This window comes from Caretta caretta, chromosome 3, assembly GCF_965140235.1.
Source record: "Caretta caretta isolate rCarCar2 chromosome 3, rCarCar1.hap1, whole genome shotgun sequence".
Lineage (NCBI taxonomy): Eukaryota > Metazoa > Chordata > Testudines > Cheloniidae > Caretta > Caretta caretta.
In genome coordinates, this window is record NC_134208.1 from 155,961,486 (window position 1) to 155,980,597 (window position 19,112).

General features: G+C 42.9%; 1 protein-coding gene across 1 annotated transcript in view; it reads left to right on the forward strand.

Annotated features, from left to right (window-relative positions):
• TOGARAM2 (TOG array regulator of axonemal microtubules 2) overlaps positions 1-19,112 on the forward strand; it is a 76,460-nt gene that overhangs the window by 36,625 nt on the left and 20,723 nt on the right. Inside the window, 6 exon segments of the mRNA XM_048843421.2 lie at positions 5,762-5,808; positions 8,410-8,588; positions 9,718-9,889; positions 12,584-12,757; positions 14,776-14,917; positions 16,813-16,918. Coding sequence (XP_048699378.2) covers positions 5,762-5,808; positions 8,410-8,588; positions 9,718-9,889; positions 12,584-12,757; positions 14,776-14,917; positions 16,813-16,918 — 820 coding nt within the window.

Sequence of the window (19,112 nt, forward strand, 5' to 3'; positions counted from 1 at the left end):
TAAAAATTACTTAGATAAGTTTAAATGTCTTCAAGTTACCAGGGCCTGATGAAATGCATCCTAGAATACTCAAGGAGCTGACTGAGGAGATATCTGAGCCATTAGCGATTATCTTTGAAAAGTCATGGACGATGGGGGAGATGGAAAAGGAAAAATATAGTGCCAATCTATAAAAGGGGAACTAAGGACAACCCAGGGAATTACAGACTAGTCAGCTTAACTTCTGTACCCGGAAAGATAATGGAGCAAATAATAATGCAATCAATTTGCAAACATCTAGAAGATAATAAGGTGAAAAGTAACAGTCAGCATGGATTTGTCAAGAACAAATTGTGTCAAACCAATCTGATAGCTTTCTTTGACAGGTTAACAAGCTTTGTGGATAGGGGGGGAAGTGGTAGATGTGTTATATCTTGACTTTAGTAAAGCTTTTGATACTGTCTTGCATGACCTCAGTCAAATGACATCTCCTTAGTCAAATGAAAAAAAGTTCCATTCAATTACGTCATGCAGTAGGGGACAGCCAAAAAATGACAAGTTTTTAAAATGCTTATATACCAATGCTAGAAGTCTAAATAATAAGATGGATGAACTAGAGTGCCTAGTATTAACTGAGGATATTGATATAATAGGCATCACAGAAAGCTGGTGGAATGAGGATAATCAATGGGACACAATAATACCAGGGTACAAAATATATCGGAAGGACAGAACAGGTCGTGCTGGTGGGGGAGTGGCACTATATGTGAAAGAAAGCATAGAATCAAATGAAGTAAAAATCTTAAATGAACTAAATTGAACTATAGAATCTCTATGGATAGTAATTCCATGCTTGAAAAATAAGAATATAGCAGTAGGGCTATATTATGGACCACCTGACCAGGATGGTGTTTGTGACTCTGAAATGCTCAGGGGGATTAGAGAGGCTATTAAAATAAAAAAACTCAATAATAATAATTAATAATGGGGGATTTCAACTATCCCCATATTGACTGGGTAAATATCACCTCAGGAAGGGATGCTGAGATAAAGTTTCTTGATACCTTAAATGACTGCTTCTTGGAGCAGCTGGTCCTGGAACCCACAAAAGGAGAGGCAATTCTTGATTTAGTCCTAAGTGGAGCACAGGATCAGGTCTAAGAGGTGAATATAGCTGGACCGCTTGGTAAATAGTGACCATAATATAATTAAATTTAAACATCCCTGTGGCCGGGGAAAACTCCATAGCGGCCCAACACTGTAGCATTTAATTTCAGAAAGGGGAACTACACAAAAATGAGGCAATTAATGAAACAGAAATTAAAAGGTACAGTACCACAAGTAAAATCCCTGCAAGCTGTGTGGAAACTTTTTAAAGACACCATTATAGAGGCTCAACTTAAATGTATACCCCAATTTAAAAAACATAGGAAGAGAACCAAAAAAGAGCCACTGTGGCTAAACAACAAAGTAAAAGAAGCAGTGAGAGGCAAAAAGGCATCCTTTAAAAAGTGGAAGATAAATCCTAATGAGGAAAATAGAAAAGAGCATAAACTCTGGCATATTAAGTGTAAAAATATAATTAGAAAGACCAAAAAAGAATTTGAAGAACAGCTAGCCAAAGACTCCAAAAGTAATAGCAAACATTTTTTTAAATACATCAGAAGCAGAAAGCCTGCTAAACAACCAGCGGGGCCACTGGATGATCAAGATGCTAAAGGAGCACTGAAAGATAAGGCCACTGCGGAGAAACTAAATGAATTCTTTGCATCGGCCTTCACTGTTGAGGATGTGAGGGAGATTTTCAAACCTGAGCCATTCTTTTTGGGTGACAGATCTGAGGAACTGTCCCAAATTGAGGTGTCATTAGAGGACGTTTTGGAAGAAATTGATAAACTAAACAGTAATAAGTCTCCAGGACCTGATGGTATTCTCCCAAGAGTTCTGAAGGAACTCAGATGTGAAATTGCAGGACTACTAACTGTCATCTGTAACCTATCATTTAAATCAGCTTCTGTACCAAATGACTGGAGGATAGCTAATGTGACACCAATTTTTAAAAAGGGCTCCAGAGGTGACCCTGGCAACTACAGGCCAGTAAGCCTCACTTCAGTACCGGGCAAATTGGTTGAAACGATAGTAAAGAACAAAAGTGTCAGATGCATTGATGAACATAATTTGTTGGGAAATAGTCAACATGGTTTTTGAAAAGGGAAATCATGCCTCACCAATCTATTAGAATTCTTTGAGGGGTCAACAAGCATGCAGACAAGGAGATCCAGTGGATATAGTGTATTTAGATTTTCAGAAAGCCTTTGACAAGGTCCCTCACCAAAGGCTCTTAAGCAAAATAAGAAGTCATGGGATAAGAGGGAAGACTCTCTTAGATTGTTTCCTATCTTTTAACCAGTTACCAAAGGGTAGGAATAAATGGTCAGTTTTCAGAATGGAGAGAGGTGGTGTCCCCCAGGGATCTGTACTGGGCCCAGTCCTATTTAACATATTCATAAATGATCTGGAAAAAGGGGTAAACAGTGAGGTGGCAAAATTTGCAGACAATACAAAACTACTCAAGATAGTTAAGTCCCAGGCAGACACTGAAGAGCTACAAAAGAATCTCACAAAACTGGGTGACTGGGCAACAAAATGGCAGACGAAATTTAATGTTGATAAATGCAAAGTAATGCACATTGGAAAACATAATCCTAACTATACATATAAAGTGATGGGGTCTAAATTAGCTGTTACCACTCAAGAAAGAGATCTTGGAGTCATTGTGGATAGTTCTCTGAAATCATCCACTCAATGTACAGCGGCAGTCAAAAAAGTGAACAGAATGTTTGGAATCATCAAGAAAGGGATAGATAATAAGACAGAAAATATCATATTGCCTCTATATAAATCCATGGTACGCCCACACCTTGAATACTGCGTGCAGATGTGGTTGCCCCATCTCAAAAACGATATATTGGAATTGGAAAAGGTTCAGAAAAGGGCAACAAAAATGATTAGGGGTATAGAACAGCTTCCGTATGAGGAGCGATTAATAAAACTGGGACTTCTCAGCTTGGAAAACAGGTGACTAAGGAGGGATATGATAGATGTCTATAAAATCATGAGTGGTATAGAGAAATTAAAGAAGGAAGTGTTATTTACTCCTTCTCATAATACAAGAACAAGGGGCCACCAAATGAAATTAATAGGTAGCAGGTTTAAAACACAAGAAAGTATTTTTTCATGCAATGCACTGTCAACCTCTGGAACTCCTTGCCAGAGGGTGTTGTGAAGGCCAATACTATAATGGGGTTCAAAAGGGAGCTAGATAGATTCCTGGAGGATATGTCCAACAATGGCTATTAGCCAGGATGGGCAGGAATGGTGTTCCTAGCCTCTGTTTGCCAGAAGCTGGGATTGGGTGACAGGGCACAGATCACTTGATGATAACCTGTCTGTTCATTCCCTTTGGGATACCTGCCACTGGCCACTGTCAGAGGACACGATACTGGGCTTGATGGACCTTTGGTCTGACCCAGTATGGCCGTTCTTATGACCTTCTCATAAACAAACTAGGGAAATGAAACCTAGATGGAGCTACTATAAGGTGGGTGCATAACTGATTGGAAAACGGTTCCCAGAGAGTAGATATCAGTGGCTCACAGTCATACTGGAAAGGCATAATGAGTGGGGTCCTGCAGGGATCAGTTCTGTTCAATAGCTTCATCAATGATTTAGATAATGACATAGAGAGTACGCTTATAAATTTTGCAGGCGATACCAAGCTGGGAGGGGTTGCAAGTGCTTTGGAGGATAGGATTATACTTCAAAATGATCTGAACAACCTAGAGAAAAGGTCTCAACTAAATAGGATGAAATTCAATAAGGACAAATGCAAAGTATTCCACTTAAGAGAAACAATCCGCTGCACACACAGAAAATGGGAAATGACTGCCAAAAAGGGAGTACTGTGGAAAGGGATCTGAGGGTCATAGTGGACCACAAGCTAAATATGAGTCAACAATGTAACACTGTTGCAAAAAAAGCGAGCATCATTCTTGGTTGTATTAGCAGGAGTGTTGTAAACAAGACGCAAGAAGTAATTCTTCTACTCTACTCCATGCTGATTAGGCCTCAACTGGAGTATCGTGTCCAGTTCTGGGCGCCACATTTCAGGGAAGAAGTGGACAAACTGGAGAAAGTCCAGAGAAGAGCAACAAAAATGATTAAAGGTCTAGAAAACATGACCTACGAGGGATGATTGAAAAAATTGGGTTTGTTTAGTCTGGAAAAGAGAAGACATGATAAAAGTTTTCAAGTACATAAAAAATTCTTACAAGGAGGGAGAAAAAATGTTGTTCTTAACCTCTGAGGATAGAAGCAATGGGCTTAAATTGCAGCAAGGGAGATTTAGGTTGGACATTAGGAAAAACTTTCTAACTGTCAGGGTGGTTAAGCATTGGAATAAATTGCCTAGGGAGGTTGTGGAATCTCTGTCATTGGAGATTTTTAAGAGCAGGTTAAACAAACATCTGTCAAGGATGGTTTAGATCAATGGTTCCCAACCTTTCTGTGGGAATAGCATATTCCTATTCCCAGAAGAATGTGGCGGGTGCCAGACACCCCACCACCGAGAAGCGGCAGCGACAAGACACCCCGCTGCCAAAATGCTGTAGAGAAACGGCAACGCTTCTCAGCAGCTTGTCGGTGGCGACATTTCAGCGGTGTGGTATCCTGCGGGCGCACACAACTGCCTCGGCAGGCGCCATTGTGCCTGGAGGCACTGCGTTGTGGACCCCTGGTTTAGATAATACTTAGCCCTACCATGAATGCAGGTGACTGGACTAGATGACCTCTCGAAGTCCCTTTCAATCCTGTGATTCTATGATTCTATTAAGGCACTATGGGATGATTATAAAATTAATATACATTATAAGTATTATCCCCATTTATTAGTTTAACTTCTGTGCTTGTGAAAAACTAGCTGTCAGCCTTATGTTTGATATAATAATAAATAGTGTTAAGCTACAATTGCAATTTATATACTTCACTAAGATATTGTATATACCTGTCTAGTTGCATCAGAATATACTTATTAGGTTCTTACTCACAAATTTATTTGAAGATAAATTATTTATTTATTTATTTAAGAGCAGACGGGCCTAATTCTTTCCTGAGGGGAAGTTACATCAGTGGAACTGAGAATCAGGTGGATTCTCTGTCACTGGCAATTTTTAAATCAAGATTGGTTGTTTTTTAAAAAGATATGCCCTGGTTCAAACAGGAATTAATTCAAGGAAGTTCTATGACCTGTGTTATACAGGAGGTCAAACTAGATGATCACAATGGTCCTTGTTTATAATCTATGAATCCATGAATCTGTGAATCACAATCTGATCTAAAACTGGAACAGACAAAGCTTGATTCTTTTCTCTCTCACACTAGTATAAATGTGGCTGCTCTAATTTGAGCTGTAGGACCAGCCTAACATCTAGTGGAACCAAGACCATGGACCATAAAGATGTCTGAAAGTCACTAATGTGCCCCTCCCTCCTGAGCTGCATTGGGGGACACATTGCTTTCAGTCGGAGCAGGATTTGCCCTTCATGTGGCTTTACTTACTGATGGACCTAATGACCATTGTAAAGCAGTTGCCAGCAGACTGAGACCTGTGGGTTACATTTCCTGCTCTGTGATGGTGATTCTGACAAGGAACTCCTCCTCCATTAAAGTGCTCTCTCTTCCTCTATATTTCCTCATAAATTCTTTTCTCCTCAATTGTTTTAAGGTCAAGGCTAGACAGCAATGCTGAGGAGAAGATCCTTAAATCTCTGGGTATGTACAGGGCATGTATTTATTTTGTCATAAAATGAACACAGTGAGTTCTCCCCCTCACTCCCCCATAGGTGAAATTATATAAATGTCTTACTGGAAAAACATTCCACAATCCTTCATTATTAGAGGGAGATACTTTAGAAAACTAACCCAGAGTCCAGACACTCAGGAGGAAGCAGTGAGGTGTCCTTGCCAAATGTGAATGGATCCAATAGATGACATCACATGTTTGATGGCACGGATTGAAAAGTTCACCCCCAACATCTCATAAATAAAATAGAAAGCATTTCCTCAGCTCCTTCATCTCATACACTTTACTAGATGTGAACTTGCCTCTCTATATGACCATTAGCAGTGCTTAATTTGTGCCTTAATGCTAAGCCCCAGCACCTTTGGCAGTTCATAACCCCGGCACCTCTGGGCTTGCTGCATCAGTTATGAAAGTAAAATATTGCTTGAGCCCTGGCACCTAATTGCGTGAGCGCTGTTACCTCTTTAATTACAAATTAAGCACTGGCTGTTAGTGCCACTGAAGGTTACAGACACATGAACCATTTCATACAAAATAAGAAATGCCCTCTAAACCTCCACTCTAAACTTGAACTGAACCCAGACTGAACCTTTTGTGAGATCTATACTAGTCTGAGCCACTTTGTTTATTTTTGCACTGGTAATTCCAAAACCCCATGACAGAGGTTGTTCTTGCAATCTTTCCAGCCCAGTTTTACTAGACCAAGAGGTTCAGATATGGATTCACACTGTGGAGTGATAATCTGAACTGAACTTTTCAACCTCCTAAAGTATAGTTCTAAAAATTTCATCTGTAAAAGAGGCATTTATTGTTTATTTTATCAAAGGCATTTATTAAGTCACCTCTCAGTTACTTCAGATCAAATGAGATCAGTTGACTCTTAAAAATGTTTTGTTCACCTAACTACCAGCCCTGCAAACTCAACCTTGGTCGAGAGTCCTGCTGAGTTCTTTCTTTCTCATGCATCATCACTGAGAATATTCTGCGAGTTAAATTAGGGCCTCAGTTACAAGTGTGCAACCCCAGTATTTTTAGGTTGAGGCCTGAGTGACACCTTTGCTACCCCATTGCCTTCAGTGGATTTACACAGATATAACTACTGGCACTTAGTAAATAATTCTGTTGATAATGTTTGAAAAATAATAGAATCCAGCTTACCTCTCCCAGAGCTGTGTGGACTCTCCAGTGGTGTCAGGAGTAAAACATAGTAAACGCTTAATTTGGTTGCTGACATGCAGCTATGACTATAAATGTAACCAGGGAGCAGATTTGCTGAGATACGAAGGTGATGTTTTTACACAACTGTTTTTCAGAGAAGAACTGCCCTTTGAAGTTAATCCATCTGTTTAGTTGATAAGACTTTGGCCTGACCAGTTAGTGAAAAAAAGTCCTGATTTTAAAAGATATCTTTTTTTTTTTAGTTTAGTTTATGGTATGATTTGATGACTTGTGAAGCAGTGCATGGAATTATTAGTTCTATGAGCCTTAGCAGCTCTGTAGGAGAGTAATTCAACATCAGGTGCCCTGTGCTATACATATCAAAGGACACTTTGCAAAAAGAAAAGGAGTACTTGTGGCACCTTAGAGACTAACCAATTTATTTGAGCATAAGCTTTCGTGAGCTACAGCTCACTTCATCGGATGCATACTGTGGAAAGTGTAGAAGATCTTTTTATACACACAAAGCATGAAAAAATACCTTCCCCCACCCCACTCTCCTGCTGGTTATAGCTTATCTAAAGTGATCACTCTCCTTTGTGCTGGAAATGGCCCAACGTGATTATCATATACATTGTAAGGAGAGTGATCACTTTAGATAAGCTATTACCAGCAGGAGAGTGGGGTGGGGGGAGGTATTTTTTCATGCTTTGTGAGTATAAAAAGATCTTCTACACTTTCCACAGTATGCATCCGATGAAGTGAGCTGTAGCTCACGAAAGCTTATGCTCAAATAAATTGGTTAGTCTCTAAGGTGCCACAAGTACTCCTTTTCTTTTTGCGAATACAGACTAACACGGCTGTTACTCTGAAAAGGAAACTTTCACACCCAGTCCCCTACAGTGTGTATCTGGACAGAGGTACTAATTTCAGGGGTTGAGCTGCTAGTTTTGATAATGAATCCACTTGCGGGAAATTCATTGCAGTAACCATTGTTTTATTGTTCATATTTCAACAATCCAAAACTTTTCTCTGAAAGCTTTTAATTTGCCAGTAGAGAGGAGGAATAATTGATTTTACCTAATACATGGGTGTCAGAAGGTGGAAGGGTCACATGAACACAAACTCTGTAAACTCGGGGAAGGAGGATGATTTACTCACGTCTGAATAGCTGGGAAGATATAGGAAAATGTTTCCTTTTTCACAGGGAAAATCTTAATTTTCATCCTTCTTTAGCAATCACAGCTTCTCACCAATGGCTGTAGATTGAGCCTTTTCCCTCACTCAGTAGATCTGTATTTCAAGAAATGTCATTTCTACAGCAGATGCAAAAAGCCAGAGTCCCATCAACCTGTTGGCACTGGTGTGCTGCTTGCTGCACTAATATATGGTATGTGTCTTTGGCTTATCAGAATTCAGAACTCTGGAACCCATTTTGCCTGCTCCCAAAAATGGCTTGACCAGTAGCATGAAGCCTGCTGAATATTTACTGCCATTAACAACCCTCTCCCTCAGCCAGGCCAAGGAGACAGGACCCCTATCGAGCCCTCACCTTTTAAAGGGTGATGATTGGAAGGAGAGCAATGGAAGGGTATGTATGTGTTAAGATCATTGGAGCAGGGATGGCCTTTTTTGTTTGGTGATTGTACAGTACCTCCTACAATGGGGTCCTAGGTGCTACTGTGATACAAATAATAACTAACAATAAAAATAATGAACTTCCTCTGTCAGGGACCCTCTTCCCAGTTTGATTAGGTTAAAGAGTCAGGCATTCACAGTGTATTTTCTCTGAACAAAGGAGAAGCAGAAATTGTCTGGGAAATAGTGATAAGGTTAAGTAGGATGAGTTCTCTGTTTCTTACGTGAATTCAGAGGTGGTGCAAGTTACCCACTGTTGAGTGTGAATTACATGTTGAGAAGGTGGAGGCAATTTCAACAATCCAAAATGATATTGGATTGTAATATCGGAAGGAACCGAGAGGGTGTGTAGGATACTGGCCTGTCTACCCAGTCCAGGAAGGAGTGGCTCCCCGGAGTCTGGGTCAGGTCCTTTTCTCAGGGCTTCAGCTTTATTTCCTCCAAATAACATAAATTCAGCATCTCAGTTGTCCCTTCCCTTCTAATGCAGGGGCCTATCCATTCTCCGCAGATTCCCACTCTACCAGCCACCTTGTCTGAGAGTCACCCTGCTCCCGGGCTTGCAACAGGAACCAACCTGCTTCCTACAGCTCTCTCCTCTTTACTCATGGGCTTCCTGCCAGAATCTCCCTGCTCCTTGCAGCTCTCCACCCGAACGCAGCTACTTGCTGGCTTTTATAATCACCTAATCTCTAGCTTATCAGTCTGAGCTGAGAGGTAGCTGACTTCACCTGTTCCAGGTGATGCTAGGCCCAACAGCCCTTTGAGGGCCAGCGAGGATGTAAATTAAAACAGAGGAGCTTGCTTTTCCTGACATCTTCCTGTTAGCTGCTTGTCTTCCTGTGACCCCTAACCGTCCCACCCACTTGCTTTCCATCCACTCGCAGTAACTTAAAAACATGAAAATTACACCGCCTATGAATCTGGCCAAGTACCTTTTCTGTTTAATTATATGTGGGGAGGGCAATTGCTTCTGAAACTATTGGGGTGTATATTGAAGTGTATCAGTGTTTGTGATGTACCACAGTGTTTCCTGCTTTCTGTATCATTTGTGTACCTTGGTGTGTTTGTGTTGTGTCCAGATCCATGTCACAATATCGAAGTCAGCTCAGGAGAAAATGCGCCAGAAGCAAAAGAAAGAGATGGAGCTTTTGCACAGCGAGAGGGAGAAGGAAAAAGAGAGAGAGAAGGAAAGGTCCCTGCAGCTCCATGAGCAACTGCAGAACGTTGACCCAGGTGTTATTGCTCAGGAAGGTAAGTGGCTGCTAATGGCTATAGACCTGGTTCTCCACTGCCTCACACCTTGTTTGGGCATTGACACCTGTGCAAAGTGAGTGAAAAATTCTGCTCACTCCAACTGGTAGCATGTTAAACCTACTGTTCACAGGTGTAAATGAATAGTGTGTGAGGCACTGGTGTGTCTGACCCTATGAATTAGGGTCACTATATTCCATGCTTATAACCTGAGCTGCAGGGCAAGAAGATCCCTTTAGAGCAGGGGTAGGCAAACTTTTTGGCTGGAGGGCCACATCTGGGTATGGAAATTGTATGGCGGGCCATGAATGCTCATGAAATTGGCGGTTGGAGTGCTGGAGGGGGTGAGGGCTCCAGCTGGGGGTGCGGGCTCTGGGGTGGGGCCAGAAATGAGGAGTTCAGGGTGCAGGAGGGTGCTCTGGGCTGGGACCGAGGGGTTCGGAGGGTGGGAGTGGGTTCAGGGCTGGGGGTTGGGGAGTGGGAGGGGGTCAGGGGTGCAGGCTCCAGATGGCTTTTACCTCACGCAGCTCCAGGAAGCAGCAGGATGTGCCCCCTCCAGCACCTATGCGGAGCACAGCCAGGCAACTCTGCACACTGCCCCGTTCGCAGGCGCCGCCCCTGCAGCTCCTATTGGCTGCAGTTCTGGGCCAATGGGAGCGGTGGGGGCAGCGCTTGGGGCGGGGGCAATGTGCGGAGCCCCCTGGCTTCCCCTACGCGTAGGAGCCAGAGGGGGGACATGCCACTGCTTCCGGGAGCCATGCAGAGCCACGGCATGCTTGGAGCAGGACAAGCCCTGCACCCCGCTCCCCAGCGGGAGCTCATGGGCCAGATTAAAATGTCTGAAGGGCCAGATGTGGCCCCTGAGCCATAGTTTGCCCACCCCTGCTTTAGAGAAATAACCATAATTTCCACAGGGATTTTCTATAGAGAAATCCCACACAATTACCCCTCCCTCTAGACATCATTGCAAATTTCCCTATTGCTGAGGAGGCTGGATGAAACTCCGGTCAGATCCTGTCAGGACTGCTGGCTCAGTCAGCTGGACACATCACTCTAAAGATATGGGAGACTGTCTCTCTACCAAGGTGTGGCTGACTATTTTCCTGACAAAGTGCTCCCAGTCTTGCTGCCTGAGCCAGCTTAGACACGATGATCTCAGGTACTTACATACCTCATCATTGTAGTATTTGAGCGCTTCACAGTCTTTAACAGTCTGAATAAAGACTGGGAGTGGATGGGTCATTACACAAACTAAAAACTAATTTCCCCATGCTAATTTCCCCCTACTATTACTCATACCCTGTCAACTGTTTGAAATGGGCCACTCTGATTACCACTACAAAAGTTGATAATAGCCCACTTCAATTGAATTTTTTTGTTAGAATTGGTAAGGCAACCCCCATCTTTTCATGTACTATCTCTGTCTCTCTCTCTCCTGTATTTTCCACTTCATGCATCTGATGAAGTGGGTTTTAGCCCATGAAAGCTTATGCCCAAAAAATTTGTTAGTCTCTAAGATGTCACAAGTACTCCTTGTTTTTATTTTCACAGCACTCCTATAAGGAGTTATTAGCCCCATTTGATATATGGGAGAGACTGAGGCACAGAAAAACTAAGTGACTTGCCTATGGTCATATAAGAAGCCTGTAGCAGGGCCAGGCATTGAATCCTGATCTCCCAAGACCCAGACTAGTGTCCTAACTACTGGACTATTCTTCCTTTCTAACAATAATGACAATGATACTACTAAGCACTTCTGTAGTGCCTTTCATCCAAGACTTCAGATCATTTTACAAAGGAAGGGGGAATATTATTATTATTCTTTTGCAGATGGATAAACTGATGCATGAGGTGACTTGCCCAAAGCCACACAGTGAGTCAGTGGCAGAGTCAGGAACAGAATGTGGAGTTCCTGTCTCCACAGCCCCAAGGTCTATCCAATGCTGCCTTACAGATCAAACCTATGCCTATCATTGTAGCACAGCCTGCCATAATGAAGACAAACTAATTGTGTCCAAAAATGCTTTTAATCATGTTCTGATCCGGAGGAGTTTTAATAGAATTGTTTCTAATTAAAATACGAAGAAAGATCCTGCTCACGCAGTAACACAAATCACCCCCTACACGCACTCCTGAGAAGCTTATGTTTTAGAGGAGCACTGAAGCTGTTACAAAAGTAGTTCACGTTTTTAAAAAAATGTACTAGAGCATGGCTTACTGACTCTGATTTAATTGTATCTGATAGGCTCTGTTTGTGCTGCGGCACAAACTCTAAAGAGTGCAGCAGCAGAGAAAGTTGCAAGTCAGCACTGAGCATAAGGGCATTATAAAGGTTATGTTTACTTTTTATTATTACTATTTGGTGGAGTGAATTTAATGCTGGTGAGAAGTGCTAGAATGACAGCCCCAGCGGCATAAATCCTCTATTCATCCCCAAAACAAGTGGAGGAGAAGAAATGGAAAGCTTAACTTCCCTCAGCTCTGGTAGAAGGTACTGCTGTATTTTAGTCATTGTTCCTAGTAATGCAGTTTTCAATCATGTTGTTTCTGCGTGGGGGGGCAATTAAGAACAGCGCTGTAGTACTTTTAAATAAGGGACACCCCTTCACCAATGCGCCTTCCCCCATTACCAATCCCTGGAGCCATCCAGTGCATCACTCTAGAAAAATGCTGACACCCCAAGTGCTCTTTCAGTCCCCACAGGTTTTGGCCCACTTAACACCAATGGGATCATCTCCATTGCACCCAATGTGAGCAACCCATGCAGAGCCAGCGTTGGCATGGCCTTAAAGAAACGGGTCAACAGGCCATCTCTGCCTAGCATCCCCATCATCAATCATGACAGCAGCTTCATGCGGCACTCATCAGGTGAGACTTGCTGTGTCAGTGGGGTCACAAAGCTGTCATCACAATCTCAGGTGTTCTGTTCCCCTGGGAGTGAGGACTGGATACAGTTTAAAGCACAAATGGACTGAATTCTGCTCTGTTTCATTGGTATAAATCCATAGTAACCGCAGTCTAGTCACTCCAGACTGAGTGAAACTGAAGTGGGCATTACTTATGTAGCCAGTGGGAGTTTTGCGTGAAAACAAATTTAATAGGGGCCTCAGGATATGGCACTTTACCCATTTTGAATTTCTAAAGTGTAACATTGTTTTTGGTTGTAAGATGACATCATAAAAGGGAGATGAATGTATAAATCCAGAAAAGCTGTTCACTTCCTCCGAAATCACTGAGCTCAACTGCAGCCAGTCAGGATGAACTCATTTGCATATGTGATCTGATTGGTTGCTCATTGTCATTGACCTCTGAGCAGCTGCCTATCACACTGCATGACTTTTCAACCAATCATTATCCAATCACTCTCAGCGGTGGCAATACTGCCTAATACCATTGCAGCCAGAGGTGGTTGGAGACACCCAGCTTTGGCGTCATGCCTCACGCACCACAAACTGCACAGTATTATTATGTCCTATAGCTTAAATATAACAGGTGATGTATGTGGGATGCTGCAGGGTGATACTGAAATTGTTTTTTCCCCCTGCAATTAATGGATAACAGACAGTGGGGGTACATAGTGACTCTGTTCTTTCTTTGTTTGATAGGAAGCTTTTATTTTATTTAGCCTACAACCATAGGACTCTATTGTGATTCTATTAAATCTTGCAAGCTAAGAAGGGATAGGCTGGGTTGGTACTTGGAAGGGAATCTTTTATAGAACACCTTTCTATGTAGGAGGGGATTTTTTAAAATGGTTGGCATTAAAGTTAATGGGGTTTTTACCGTTGACCAGTGGGAGCAGAGTTAGGCACAGAGTGCTTTTGAAATTCTCAACTTTAGTTTTTGTACCATATATATCCTACAAACCCTAAGGACTACATATAAACTATGAGATCCTATATTTCATATATAGATATCCCCTTCAGAATCTACATTCCACCTAACCTCGACACAACATTTGCACTTTTAGAAGTCAAAAGTTTTCTCATATACAATTTAGAAGAGAAAATTTTGGCCTAAAGATCTTTAGGCGTGAAATTTTTTTACTTCTAGCACTTCGGATGACAAATGGGCTTTGTGACAAAATACATTTATCATGTAAAATTTAAGATGACTAGTATATTCATCATCAACCACATTTGCTAACACTGAATCTTTTTACCTACAGTTCACATTTGGAAGGTTTTCTTTGAAACCGTAAGGGTTAGAAATTGTTTCCTATTAAAAGAAAGCTTAGATTCTGCAGAGTCTATGAACAAATATATTTGATAAGACAAATGTATTCTACCCCACAATCCCTGATGTACAGTCAGTGGATAGCTCCTAAAGAACAGAAATATGTACAAGACTCAGACATTTATGAAAATCCCTGAATAATCACATTCCCAATGGTATGTTAAAATATACATATATGTGAATTATCAGACTTCCATAACAAGCTGCTGTCCAGTGATAAGTTGTTGAAAAATCATTAGGATAGTATTATTTAATTTATTTGTATTACTATAGCACCCAAGAGCTCTAGTGATGGACCAGAATCCCACTGTGCTAGGGGCTAAACAAAATACTGTGAAAAACCATGGGCCAGGTCCTCCATTGAAATCAATGAAGCTATGCTGATTTATACCAGTTTAGGATGTGGCTCATATTTTTTGGTCTCCTTGTCATTAAAACAGTTATGATCCTAAGCTTCTGAAACTCATTAAAAATGAGACTGCCCATTTTTATGGTAGAAAAATTCAGACCAATAGCAATTTCAGCTAAGAAGTTAGAAGAGGCAGAAGACAAAATAAGCCCCACAATGGAACCTTGGTTGCGACCTTAACTGTGGACTTGTGACCAGCACCTGCCATATTGATATCTGTGTGTTTGATTTTTCCATACAGCTAACTCCCTGCCAGCAAACACTCTGGATCCTCCAGAGGGGGAGGAGGAGTCTGAAAGTGGGGAAGCCTTGGAGATGAGACCCTTCTCTCACCCAGAGCAAGGGCTGGTTGATGCTCTCAAGTGGCTCAATAGCAATGACTGGTAGGGAAACACTCCACCGTCAACTCCCTCCTTCCCCTCAACATAAAGGTGTGAGTGGTTGCCTCCTCCAGAGCTATGCTCAGTTTCTCTTTCAGGATCAGGAGCTTGGAGGGAACCAAGTAAAGCCAATCTTCACAATGCAATTGCTTTCCAGTAGATATAAGCAAGGGAAAGCTCTCCAGCCTGGTTCTCCTGCCCAGGCTGTAATGCTGCTATGGCTAACAGCAGGTTAACTTCATTCATTAACCTTCTCCTTTGGCCATTTGTGTAGCCACAAATAGTAATTACAGAGAAGAGATTAAAATTATAGGATAATCAGAAGATACTCCTGCCAGAAGCCTGTGTTCCCTATGTATCATATCCCTGCATTGACTCCCAGCCATAGGAGATGGAGACCACTTCAGCAGTCATAAAGGCAGAAGTAGGGTTGGCCCTACAATTTGCAGGGCCTCAAGCTGCTGGGGGAGGTGGGATTGAGTCATCATGAGTTGCCTTCCACTCTGGTCTCATTGCTGGAAGCATAGGGAAGAGAACTGGGACTCTTCCCCTTAGCCTTGCTACTGGTAGCAGGGTGGGAGGGTGTTCATTTCAAAAACTGCATCCTCCCCTAGCTCTGCAAGTTATAGATCTGTGAGTAGGGCCCAAGCAATCAGTTGCATTGCTTGTGATTAAGGTAAACTCTAGGATTGCAATGCATACTGAGAAGGGAATTGCTCTGCCTATAGTCTCTCTAAGGCAAGATTTTTGGGGAGAGGAGCATGGGGTGAGAGGAGTCATTTATTAGGAAGCCAGGATCATCAGAATAAGAACTTTCCTCACTGACTAACAGGGGCACAAACAATGATATTTAACTGATGATCACACTATACTGGAATTAGCCATAGAGAGGGAAGAGGGGAGGGATAGCTCAGTGGTTTGAGCATTGGCCTGCTAAACCCAGGGTTGTGAGTTCAATCCTTGAGGGGGCCATTTAGGGAGCTGGGGCAAACATTGGGGACTGCTTTGAGCAGGGGGTTGGACTAGATGACCTCCTGAGGTCCCTTCCAACTTTGATATTCTATGATTCTAAGAGAACATTCATGGATTCAGAAGCTATAGAACCAGATTCTGATCTCAGCTACGCCAGTGTAAATCCAGAGTGAATCCATTCAGTTCAGCGGAATTACTCCAGATTAACAATAGTGTAACTGAGGTCAAAATCTGCCACCCTGCATATGCTTGTATAAACACAGTTATTTGATTTTATTTTAAACCCCTTTACTTTAAACTTTCTCTTTCTCATCTGCTTCTCTTTCCTTCTCACCTCTAATCCTCCACTACTTTCTTCTTCTTTTCTTTAACAATTCCCCCCTATCCACACACAGAAAAAATGAAGGCTTTCTCTATTAAGTTAAATCCATGTACCCCGTTTCTGCTGCGGCTGTCGGAGGAGGCTGTGCTTCTTGTCATTCACCAATAGGTGGCACTGTTAATTCAGTGAGCTGAGTCCTGAAACAAACTGGCAACATTAATAGGGGTTATAGAAGAAAAATGCAAGTTATGTCTCCTGAGTCTAAAGGGAGATGGAAAATCCATAGTCTGCCATGAAAATCTCTAGTTTTCTCCAGGATTGAGTCTATCATGTGGAACTAGTAAATCAATCGTACACCTTCCTCCGGCTTAGGTCACTGGGGAATTGCACACACAGGCTTCTGAAAGCATTTTTTAATTAGTAGTTTAAAAAATTAATAGGGAGTTTCTCAAAAATCCAGCACCTTTGCTTTTAGTGTCCTACTTGTGTGGGTTCAAGGGTCTATCCCCAGGTTGCAGGTGTGTGAAAGTGTGTTTAGCACAGTGCTATGCGAGACCAATGATTTGTCTCTTCTGTGTCTGTCTGTTTTGTAATTGCTTCTCAGGTCACTGAAGGAGAAAGGACTTTTCAGCATCAAATGCCTGGCTATCTGCCATTCAGAAGTCCTCTTTTGTCAACTTCATGATGTTTCCTTGGCAGTTACCAGAGAGGTAAGAAATTTGTTTTAAATGTATGTCCACACAGTGTATAGAATAAATGTGTGTGTGTTTTATCTTTATTTATAAATTTGCAGGAAACTGGACTAGATGTCCTCTTGAGCTCCCTTCCAGTTCTATGATTTGCTCTGTGTCTCTCTCTAGCTATTTTTATATCTACGTCTTTAGATCTCTGTCAGATATCTACATCTATATATACAACATCTATCTATCTCTATGCCTACAACAGAATGCAGTGTCTCTCTCTCTCTCTCTCTGTCGCCTCTTTGAGTTAGGTATTACCATTATGTATTGTACAAATGGGGAAACTGAGGCATGGAAAAGCTGATTTGCCAAAACCAGGCTGCATCATTGTCAGTCAGGATTATTAAACTCTGGCATTTTGGCTCCCAGGTTTATGCTCAATCCACTAGACCATGTTTCTCTCTCTCTCTCTCTCTCTATTTCTCAGGGGTCCCTGCTGACCTTTTCTCCCTCTTCCTTCCAGTGCCTGTTTTTAGTGCCTTGCTCCATAGAAATGTTTCCCCTCCTGCTTAAGACACAAATATCTCCTTGCATATCTAGAGCTCTGGAGCATGTGTGTTGGACTCTATGAGCCAGCCAGCCTTGGGATTCCAGGGCAGTCATCCATGACTGCTCTGAACATCTTTACTTTTTATTTGATCAGTTAATTGAGAGATTTTATTGTGCTAGACTCTTCAATGAGTTAACAGCAGCTGCAAGTTCCAATTCAGCACTTGTTTGTGGCCTGCACAGCTGATTGTCCTATTACTAGGTATGGTTTGCCAAGCACACTAAACCTTCTTCCATCTGCAACAAACAATGAGAGTTGGTTCACTTCTGTAAACTCCAGTCTCCATCTTCTGTCTGCAATACAAAGATCTAGCAGGCTTGAATAATAGGGGGTTAGAGGGCTACAGAGCTTATAGGTCACTGCGTTCAGATCCGCAGGATTCAAACCCCCCCCCCTCCTTGAAATTCAGGGATGTGGGAGGCAGATGTTCAGACTGTACTTTGCAGCTCAGGCTCTTCTCTGATTCTTACCTCACTGTTATCTTTAGGAAGAGGTACCTTTCTCTCTTCCTTGCAGAAGCTCATATGCAGAGATATGGGTTCATCTTTCATTTCTCTCCTGTCCCAGATTTTACTTTCACAGTCCAGAAATTGCATTTTCTGGGGCTTGCATTGAACCCTTTATAGCAGGTGTGCCCAAACTAATGGACCCTCCGAGCTGCATACAACAATCTTCAGAAGTTTGAAAGCTGAGGCATGCTACTGGGTCTTGGAGCTTCAGCCCCGCAGGAGGCGCCTGCCCAGGCTTGGGGTTTCAGCCCTGCTCCTGGTAAAGCCCCGGGCCCTGGCACGCATGCCCCGTGGGGCAGAAGCCCCAGCAGATGCCTTCCATAGGGCTGAAGTCCGAGATCCCCCCTTCCTGCTGGGCAGAAGCCAGAGGTGTGTGAGGAGGACACATAGGGGTCATGTTCCCCCCACCCCCAAATTTTTGGCAGGGTTTGCTGGCCTCATTTGGTCACATGGTGCCACCAGGGCCCCTCCATGCACGGTGGCTGCTGCAGCTGGAAAGCTGGGATCTGTGCCTTGGCTGGAGGCAGTAACAAACAGCTGGGACCTGCAGGGAGAACTGCTGCTTTTGCTGCTGCCTCTCCCTAAGGAGCTAAAGCCAGAGGCCCTGCCCTGCAACTCCCAACTGTTTGCCGCTGCCTCACCGTGCAGAGCTAACACCTGGGAGCTCAAGGGATGAGGCTGTTGAAGGAAAGAAGGGGTGTGTGCCTTGGGGCTGTAACTCAAGCTGTTGGGGGGGGGGGGCAAACCTTTACATTGTGCCAACCCACTCTCAGCTGGCACCAGTTGTCTTTGGCAGAAGCTTTGAGCTCCCCCCCCCCCGGCTCCCCGCCCAAGTCTAGTAGGTGGAGAATGAGGGGGGAGGGGCCTCTGGGAGCCGCACTTTAACTATAAAAGAGTCCCATGCAGCTCACAAGTCGCAGTTTGGCCACCCCTGCTTTATAGAAATAACATAGGCTATTAAGATGGCTAGAACCATTGGACCATCCCCTGCCTTTGGGCAGCACCAATCTATCTTTCAAAAACAATGCTGTGAACTCTCAGCAGCTGATCCATTCCAGTCTATGGGATAAGGCTTTGTCATTGGGGCCCAATGCACAATAATGCT